We start from the raw sequence: 10,634 nt of genomic DNA on the forward strand, positions 1-10,634 counted from the left end.
ACTGCCTGCCCACTTCATGATCTACCTTCAGTGTCAAAGGTGTAACAAACATTGATCTTGTATTGATTGAAATGAAAGTTATTTCATGTACCTGGTATTTTGGTATGTTTTCATCCTTTTATGAAAGCAACTTTTTTTTATGACGCAACTTGGACAAGTCTCGTTCACTAGTTCTCGGGCTAAGTTTCACGAGAGAAATGTTCTCTGTTTCATTATGTGCCAGTGTCTTTATGTTTTGTTGTTCCCTATAGTCCCTGGTGAATACAAAATCTACAAATCCTGAAGATGTTTATGATTAAAAACGTTGTTTTAAATCAGGTTTAGCCCCTGTTGAGAAATACTGTTCAGCCATACTCTGCATCTGTCAATGTACAGACAAGTGTGAATGTTATATATCTTTTGTGAAATGTAACAAATACTTTTTATTTAAATTTTGTATTTTTTTATATATATTTTTTTTTGGTTGACCTTATTATTGGCTGAAATGTTTCTTCAATAGGAGTCAGTATGTGTTCAACAAATGTCTACATTGAATAAAAGACTTGGAAAGAAACACTATTGCCTCTTCATATCGACATGTATCTAACCACCTCTTCCATTTTAGGACAATATAGAAACGTTACTAAAGTCCCGTTAACGCGAACTTTCTAAATTCTAATCAAAGGGAGATAATACAATAAATTCGCTTAAAAATGTGTTTTTTGTGACACTCTAATAGAAATAAATCTCAATGATCAGATGGACTTGGAAGCAATAATTGAAATCGTTTCAATTAAGTACATTTACTCTCTCATTCAACACGCGATAATTAAATAAGAAACAAACAAATCTTACACTGACCCTATCTCCATATAACCTATGGATAATTGGAGAACTTATGGCAGTCCCACATTTGGACATTAAACATATGAACAACAAATTATAAACAAATAGACATATGAATGAATTTCAGAAATGACATCAACCATTGTTGATTACTACCTAAAGATAGTGAAGGGATTAGAAAAAAATAAAACCCCTCTTCTGCTTAAGACACCAGATGCAAGACAGAGTTGAGAGGAATTTATGTCAAAGTAGTTTACCCCACCCTCCTCCAGAACAATAGTTCAATAAAATTAGATTGCACTCTAGTTACTTCAATACAATGGGAAAGAAAAAAAAAATGCTGAAGTTAGAATTCTTTTTTTTTTTTTTTTTTGGAAGGCAAAGTGAAGAAATAGGATAATAGGACAAGCAAAAATAAGTTTTGTCCCAGACCCCTAATGATCCTGGATTAAGTGTTATAGACATATTCCTGATTTTTTAATTTGGGAGGCTAGACTAGCTGTTCAAAATGTATTAAACATATTTAGTTGAATGTATTCTCTAGTACATTTCCAGGTTCCACATCTCTACCCATAGCTTTCACTTTTTTCATATAGCAAGGTTGAACTTTCACCTTTCATTACAACAGCACTACGACAATAACAGAGAGTGTAATAAATAAATTTCATTTGTAACAAATGTTTTAGTGTCACACCTAATTGCCATGCACATTGACATTTAGAACTAAATGAACATGAAAGCAACTTTTCAAATTGGGAGTTATTACCTGATTCAAAATAACTAAATATATTTCCTCAACAAATGATTCAAACGAGCGAGGCTCGGTCACCTGGTACTATCTACTAGTGAAAATTTAAGAATTTTTAGAAGAAAAAAAACAGAATTATAGGTTCAATTAAATTTTATTTGACTTAAATCTACATTAATTTTTTTTTAATGTAATTAGTTGTTCAGAAGACCTACAGTGCAAGTAAAGTAGACTAATTCAACACAGATCCATAGAACTAAGACCAGGGAAAAAAAGGTGTGATATACTATAGCAGTGGATAAACATCATAGACAGTTTGATTTAACTGTATGTTGTTCTAATTTCAATCACATCTAGACATAGCTATAGAGAACTGCTATCTAGAAAGACTTTCATGTTATCCAATACAAAAGTATGTAACAGTTTAAAAAAAAAAAGTTTTACAATGTTTCATGTTTGCCTTTGTAAGAAAGCTGAGAAACTGATTTGGTCATGGACACCTTAATAAAACTACTTCAGTAGACAAAGTTTTTTTGTTTTCTCTGGTATCAGAGCTATGTACACACCCTGTGGACGTAGTAAGTCTGGTGGACAAATCCAATTGACTAGGGAGCCTAAACATATTGGAATGCTACAAAATATTTACATTTAAACTGATGAAACCCAAAACCATTATTTACAAAATATTTGTTCATCTGGGATAAAAAAATAATAATTCATTAAAAGTACAACCAAAAAAGGTCAATGGGTAGAATCAAGCTTGATACAAATAGAATACAATCAAAGTCAATTCTAAACAAGCTTGGAAGCTGAGTCAAAGTATTAATTTACAGAATAGAATACAACCTGATTGTCACTCCATAAAGGAGGCCAGCAAAGAAATTAGATAGTAAACAAAAGTTTACGTTTACTTTGCCTTCACTTTAAATGAAATTAAAAAATATGCTTTAGAACAATAAAAAAATTAAAGGGCGGAAAAGATTCTGAAAATTGTTGCCATTACAACTGTTCAAAAGTAAGTGATAGAAAAAGAATCCTTAGCACCTAGTTGCTTGTTGCAAACAGTTTACTTTTAGTCAACCAAATAAATATCATTAAGAATAAGTGAAGGCAGTAGCTAAGGAAATGCATTATTTGAAAGGGGGAATACTACCTTACCTAATAATAAGCATTTTCTAATCTTGCAATATTACAAATTGCATATTATAATATAATAATATTTAGCTTCAAATTTAACTTGTAGTTTTCATGGTTCATAAATGATTTACTTCCTAATCCTTTTTCAATAATTTGATATAAACGTGTCAAAGTTGTCAATGCCTGACAATATTGCAGTAACTCTAAAAAATTTTAGAGCTTCAAAAGTTGTAGAGGCAAACAAAGTTTTATCATATTACAAATATAAACGTGCAACTTTTTCAAGTTGATTTGTTGGTTTTAGAAAACATGTCAGAACATATGACAAGATCCTAACCTAAAAAATAACAAAAAATATGTTTGCAGTAATAGTTAGACTAAAACAAGTGATCAATTAGGATTTTTTAATCTAAACTTAAAAGTAGAAAGAAATTAATAGAAAATAATTCAATTATGATTTATAAAATATAAAAGATACATCTTGTATTCCTTTGTATAACAAAATTAATAAATATCTTACTATATATTTAGTTACTGAAAACTATAACCAAAAAGTTCACACTAAAATAAGAGTTTACAAAATTAATAAAAAGTCTATGGCAAAATATACATAACATTTATATAAATAAGGTACCGGTATGTAGAATACTTTCTTACAAATGAAATATGGCACAGAACCAGCTATTGACTGAACTAGTATTAAGTGCATGCCATTTATGGACAAAGTGTGACAAAATAAGTATTTTTACAACAGAAAGAAAAACAATCAAACTTGCTACAGACAGCTATAATATATGCTTTTCCCCATTAAAAAACATAATTAATTAATATTATGTAACCATACATGAAGCATGGATCAGTGTTTTAAAGTGCACAATATTAACAATCAAGATCAACTTAATATTACTTGTTTAAATCTTTTAAAGCCTTTACATTGATACACTTAATGGTAGACCCTACCTGATCTTTTAATGACTCAACTATATAAAGTGATATGTATAACATGATCAAAACAAATCTCACCTCTTGTGTTTAGGTTTTCAGTTTTGTTTCTTACTTTGGGTATTAAAAGATTTTGTACCACATTTTGTGAGGTTGAAAATGTTCAGACAAAAAAATTATTATCATCTGTCTTCACAACATTGTATTTGTTAAATTATAATTTAAAAAAAAAAATAATATAATATTAACTATCTGTGACAATTTCAATTCAACCTTAGCCATCTCAACATCTTGACAGACTCTCCTTGAAGAATTTCATTGGTTCTCTGCAAATAAACTTTCAGGCTTTCAAGAAACACAAAATATTTGGGTTCAGTTCCTTAAAATGTTGGTTTACATTCATTACAGATTTTATCCTAGTTTAATAATCAACTGATAGGGAAGTTCAATAAAAATAAAACTTCTTGCAAAATAAATGTTCAAAAGTGATTCCTTAGAATCTTTTGTTTTTCTAAATGCCATCCTTATCAAATATTGTCTACACTTCCAGATGCAGTAAGTCAATTAGATTGAATCTATACTATTATTTTCCAAAGACTAGTGATACAGTTCTTAGCACATTAAAATATCTGAGTAGTTTAACTTGCCTTGTTCCCATAGCAATTTATACAACAGGTTCTTGGGTAGAGACAACAAGCAGCACTGGTATCTAGTTTGTAACTTAGGTCTTGTTACCACAAGACAGTCCCATGTGTTAGTATGTCGGTTAAATGACCGGACAGTGTGCACTTCATCGCCACCCATGTCCAGCTCTCCAACTATAAGAATATCCTCCTCATCGTATAGCACCCCACTTATATTGGTGCTTTCACCAACAGCACATATAGTGACTGCCCCAGATCTGTTCTGTATTGGCATCCAGTAGTCATTCTTTTCTGAATAGAATTCAGTTCCACAGAGCTTCAGATTGTGTCCAGAGTGGGCAGCGCTTGGGCACTCAATGCGACGGAAACCTCCAAACACATAAATATCATTGCCAACAGCTACAGCTCTGGCATCACATCTCCTCTCCCTCATGGGCGACACAGCATTCCATGTAAGTGATCTAGTGTCAAAGACCTCTACCGATTCATAAAATTTGCCTATGATCCCACCACCGAGAACATAAATCTTTGATCCTGCTGCTACATAGCAAGCCCAGGCTCGCTTCATAATCATGTCGGGCAAAGGTTTCCATTTATCAGTGAAGACATCATAAGCCTCAACTGACATCAGAGGATCAGTCATGTCATTACTTCCACCTATTGCATAGATCATATTTTCTATGGCAACTAAGCCAAACCCCACTCTTGCATGATTCATAGGTGCCACATATGTCCATGTATTGGTAAAAGGATCATACTTCTCGCAGCTGTTTAAAATACGACAGTTGCTGTCACGACCACCAGCCGCATAAAGATAGCCGCCTGGAAAAAAAAAAAAAGGTCATAAAAATTTTGATAACATGATGAGAAATATCTATATTTTATTAACTTACAGATAGTCATCTTACCAACTTCCACTAATCCATGGCCACATCTTGGGTTCAACATAGGAGCTAATTCAATCCAAGTGGCTGGGTGTTTTGTTTTAATGGGTCGAACACATCGAACATAGTTTTTTATTTCACAGTCATCTCTGTCTCTGTTAGATAAATGAATAAATATGCATATTTGTTATTTATTTAAAAATATTAACTCAAAAAAATAACATAATACATTTTTAATTTAAAAAAAACAAACACAATAACCAGCTCATATTTTAGGATTGTTGAGAGTTTTGCATTATTTGGGACCTCAAAAGCATACAAAAAGGTGCCAACTATGGGCAGGTATCATGGTATGTTACAAATAACTTTAAAATGTGTTTATTCTGCTGATGTTTAGAATGAACCCATTTTTTTTTTCAATATTTTCTTATAGCAACTGATCACCATATATATAAAAATGTATAATTTTGCATTTCATCTGTCAATTTTTCATGTACCTACATAAAGATAATAAATTACAAATACTTCTTTTAGAGATGTTTGTATTGAAGTCTGTTGCATTCAATGCTTGAATAATATAATAATAAATGAAAATCTCACTGCTTTATAGTTTTAGATGTTTTTCTTAGAAGAAGAAAATGTTATCAGAGGCCAAACCTCGTGCAAGACAGTGGTAGATAACTTAAGCAGGGTGCCTACAAAGGTATGGACAAATATAGCACAGGGCCAAGCAGCCTGATATGCAGGTCTACTGTTTCCAGGTACATATTCTAAATAAAATGCCAATATTTCAAACAACAGGCAAATGATGAAAACCTAAATTACTTACACACATGTACCTTCCCCTCCACAGGCTACTATGACTCTAGTGAAGCCTCTGTGAATCACTGGGTTGCCTCTCTGTTCTTCCCTCAGTTTCATGATAGTATGAAGAAACTCATGCCCCAGCTGATCCTTCAGTTCAGTACACTTAGACAGTGCCCCATCACTCAGCTGATGAGCATATAATACCTTCCTCATCAGGTCTATGGCTTGACTTCCTCTATTCTCTGGTTCAAATCTGTACCAACGCAGGATGATGTCAAGCACATCATCTTCTTTCTTCACATCAATTGTTGTCCGTGACAAAAGCTTGGCAACTCTTTCTTCATCTAGTCGCAAGAACTCATCGTACTGACTCACTTCACTGCAATCAAAGAAAACAAAATATTCAAAACTCCATTTTTTTTTAGAATAATTTAATAATGAAATTATTTAGTTTCAAAATTCAGAAATGAAGAAAAAATAATGATTCTTCTGTGGTCTAGACATCAGATAAATTAGCAGTGAAACTAATGTTAGAGGCTTAAAAACAAAATTAACTTTAAATTGTAGTTGTGTACATTAGGAGGTTGCAATAGCTAAATATCATCAGAATAATTGAACTAGCTCAGAGAAGAATGATAGTCAACAAAATGGAGGAAAGTTCAACAAAAATCTAAATGATATTTTGTTTTTAGATCGCAGCTAACCCTAATGAATGCTGTCGCTACCCTTGCTGGCATACTAATCGAATGGCCCAATGGAGAAAGAATTGAAAAATCAATTGCAACTGGCGATCTCTCAGACAGCCACAGAGCAGAAAGGCAAGAAGTTAGAACTAGCAGCTACTACACTAATAAACTACCCAACAGCCAAATTATCTTATTGACCAATGCCAAAACAGTCCTTCAAAGCCTGAAAAACTTGGATACTACCTAAAAAAGCAACTCAGGACAGCTCTTGTAAACCTTAACATCAACATCAAGGAAACTGTTCTTCAATCACACATTGAAATAGAAAGCAATGAATAGTAGACATGCTGGCCAAAAATGGAAGAATGAAAAAACAAATGAAAATCCCTCTCTACCCAGAAGAAATGAAGAAAGATAGCAAGTAGAGTAAATGAGAATTGGACCATCTCACATCCCAATTACAAGAAAAACAATGCCTTATATAAGTTGTCCTGACTAGACCAACACATTATTTTTCACCTCAGCACTGGACACATCAGAATGAGACAAAATATGTTCTGAATGTTAAGTCAGGACTAGAAAAACTTGTCCTTGTGGAGCATCACCAGAGAATGCTTACCATGTCCTTCAAAGCTACATAGTCTATCAAGAAGCCCAAATAAGACTATAGCCCCAAAACCCTGTAGAAGAAAAACTAAATAGAGAACTACCTGATTTGTAAACCACTGCAGAAATCAGCTCAGATGTATTTACCCTATAACATGAAAAATGAGAACAAAGAAGAAGATACCCTAACATTAAACATAGAATGAAGTTTTACTTACTTAAAGTGTGCATCTAAATACTGGGTGACTTTTAAATGCAACCAGGAGCATGATAACTGTGATGTGAAGTCCAGAATACCGATAGAGTTTTGGGCATTGATGCAAGTATCAAGGAATTCACAGCAAATGTCTTTCAGGTCAGACATCAATAACTGGTCAGCTGCCTAAATACAAAATAATGAAGAACTACATTACCATCATGTATATGTTATTCAAAGATACTGTAATTTTAAAGAAATAATTGTTCACAAATGTTTAAGTTATAGTCAGACACTGAAAGCTAGGATAATAAGAGCTTGGCAGGTGGGGGAAACCACAAATTCTTAACCTGTATAGTAACATCAGGGTTTATGTTCTGGGCTTATGCAAGAGAAGATTAGAACCTCTCAAGCCCACACTGAAATGAAGTTTGATAATGATGATAATAAAAGATCTAAAAGAGAAAAATTGGTTGCCAAAAAAAAGTTAATTATGGGCCTGTAGACAAAAGATAACTCTACCTGAAGCATGTCCTGAATGTTGTGAGGATTCAACTTGACCTCTGCCGTATAGATAAAATCCAAAATGCTTTTGAAAGTATTCTCATCTATCCCCATATGATCCAAGGACACTGTAGAGCCTGACGATACTCCCTGTTTTTCTTTTGCATTGTTGGTAATATGATCATCATAATCAAATAGAGCCCTAGAAGTTTTTAGAAATTCTTTTAGAAATCATTACTATACAAAACAAACCTTTTGTGGGTTTATTTGACTATTAATTAAGTTAAGTAAATTCTACAGGTCAAGTGTTAGCATTTTATGTGGTCCATGAAAACTATTTGACTGTTTTTTTTTATTTCCTAAGGAAACATTTTCCTTGTCTCCATTAAAAATTAAAAACATTAAAAACTAATATGTTGAAACATCCCATGGCATACTTTTTAATTATTAATTTACAGAGCATTGATTGTTTTTGCAAATATTCAATTGTAAAGGGCATTCTGTGGTTGAAAATGTATATATTTAAATTGCCTTGCAATTATTAGTTAAATATGTTTTATTATCTGGAAGTTACATGCACAGCATTTACTATTCCAAGCTACCAAGTTCTGTCATGAGATTCGCTCTATTAACTCTATTCTTTACTACTACATGTATATATTAATTTTTTAGAGGAAAAAGCTTAAATGATGTAGATTTTCAAACAATGGCAAGTACGAGCAGATTAATCATGCTGTGTTTTGCACAAGGTCCTGCTTGTTTGCATTGGGCAAGAGTGAACATTGCATGATTGTCTAAATATAAGCCAAGAGATGAAAACAACATTGAAGTACTTTTAAAAAACATGACTTAATATTATTTTGCGATGGTACAGCTTTGGAGTGTAGGTTTATGAGCCTATGGTCTACGGTAGGACCACAGAAAGAACCGGATCAGGCGTGGGCGGCATAATATCACCTATTACCGAATTAAGAACCTCCTCTACTAGAACTAGACTTAGTGTTAGACTAAACTAAAGTAGATACTAGATTCTAGATCTATTCAAGTCTATTCTACTTCTAGATTCTAGACTATGTCACTGTGACTATCTACAATTTAGATATCTAGGTCTAGACTAAGACTAAGACTAGTTAGTAGTTACTAGAATAACTTATAAGTTACTATAAGTCGTCTAAGTCTACTAAGTTAACTAGATCTATAACTAAGTTAGTCTTTAGTTTAGAGTCGTAGAGAGTTTGAGTTAGAGAGTCAGAGTACTGTCTAGACTAGTCTAGTTCCAATGAATGATCAATTAACTGTTAACAATTATCATCAATTGTCCATACCGAAAATAGTGGCTTGCTGCAGACAAAATATTCTTTTGAACTGGTATCTGACTGGATCCTATAATAACAACTGCATCACATAAATTTGGTCGATCTCTCGATTCATTCAATGATTTTAGAAGTTTAGAAGCATGTTTATGATAAAAAGACTTTTTGTTGGGCTCTTCATTGTTGGTGAGGTTAGCCATTTTTGTTTCTACATCTAGATCTATAAATTGATTCGGTTGTTCTAAATACCGAAAGTGACGAGAGGTTTCATTTTGAAACAAGGCTAACAAGCAATAAAAAAAATACTTTAAAAAAACAAAGCTTATCTAGGGGAAGGAACCGATAAGTACTGCCATTTAGTTTATCTGAAAATTACGTGGTTTATAACTTCCTTTCTGCTATATAAAACAAAATTAATTAATTAATACTAACGGATTAAATTTGGTGTTAATTTTTGGATTGATTCCTGTATTGTTATCGACCGACTACTATGAAATAATTATGCAAAATTTCAACTTGATCCGAGAATGGGAAATGGTAGAAAAAACGTGTCGAAACATAATAAGGGGGCTAAATCCATATATATAAATTGTTAATTTTTTTTTGATTGATTCATGTCTTGTGTAATGAATAATAGTACAAAGTTTTAACTTGATCCGTTAACTTGATCTGAAAATGGAAAATGGGAGAAAATACATGTTCAAACTTTTTACCAGACAGACAGATGGAGGGACAGATAAATAGACAGACAGACAGAGTGAGTTAATATAAGCTCTGTAAAAAGCTCTAGATATCTAGATTTAGACCTATATAGAAGACTAGATCTAGACGATATATTGATTCTCTAAATTGGCATAATCTATAATTCTAGATCGAGATCTAGATCTAGAGTCTAGATATTTCTTCGTCACTGATCAAATTAGTTCAGCATTTGATAATAGTAGGTATTATTTGGCATTGTCTTCGATTCTGAAGAGTTCAGAGTTTCACATGGCTACGCAATCCAGTTGCGGCTTTGCATCTCACTCACACTAGACTAAATGTAAATCTAAATATGTATGATCGCCTAAATCGTCTTCGCCAACTTTACAGTCCTCACAGCGTTTCTCAAATTATGAGAACAGATCCATTTTCTAAGTTGTGACTTTTCATAATGTATATTGGAACCTTTACAAGAGAGGCGTCTGCAACAAAACCGTTTATTTTTTAATGCGTCTTCCCTAACGGGATTATACTTGACTCTAACATTTCAGAAGGTTGAATTTCTCTCTACTGTTCTGTTGACTTGTGCGACAAAAACAGACCGGCTACAAGACTCCCAATGATGATCTTAAGACAATTA

The 10,634-nt window shown here is 32.8% G+C and overlaps 1 protein-coding gene across 1 annotated transcript; it reads right to left on the bottom strand.

Moving 5' to 3' along the window:
• Positions 1-1,708: 1,708 nt before the first annotated feature.
• Positions 1,709-9,531, bottom strand: LOC106074081 (gigaxonin-like). The gene is made up of 6 exons (XM_056028413.1): positions 9,305-9,531; positions 7,998-8,181; positions 7,498-7,661; positions 6,010-6,366; positions 5,205-5,335; positions 1,709-5,118 (listed from the first exon to the last, which is right to left on the bottom strand). Exons 1-6 carry the CDS (start codon positions 9,490-9,492, stop codon positions 4,265-4,267), a joined length of 1,878 nt encoding a protein of 625 aa, XP_055884388.1. The 5' UTR covers positions 9,493-9,531; the 3' UTR covers positions 1,709-4,264.
• Between the last annotated feature and the right edge of the window lie 1,103 nt (positions 9,532-10,634).

This window comes from Biomphalaria glabrata, chromosome 1 (assembly GCF_947242115.1).
Source record: "Biomphalaria glabrata chromosome 1, xgBioGlab47.1, whole genome shotgun sequence".
Lineage (NCBI taxonomy): Eukaryota > Metazoa > Mollusca > Gastropoda > Planorbidae > Biomphalaria > Biomphalaria glabrata.

Bases quoted from the DNA above. Each gene is read 5' to 3' on its own strand.
- LOC106074081 (XM_056028413.1), bottom strand. From the start codon at position 9,492: ATGGCTAACCTCACCAACAATGAAGAGCCCAACAAAAAGTCTTTTTAT. The intron at 8,182-9,304 runs GTATGGACAATT...AAAAACTTCTAG, and splicing joins GCAGCAAGCCACTATTTTCG to GGCTCTATTTGATTATGATG. The intron at 5,119-5,204 runs GTAAGATGACTA...TTTTTTTTCCAG, and splicing joins CCATGGATTAGTGGAAGTTG to GCGGCTATCTTTATGCGGCT.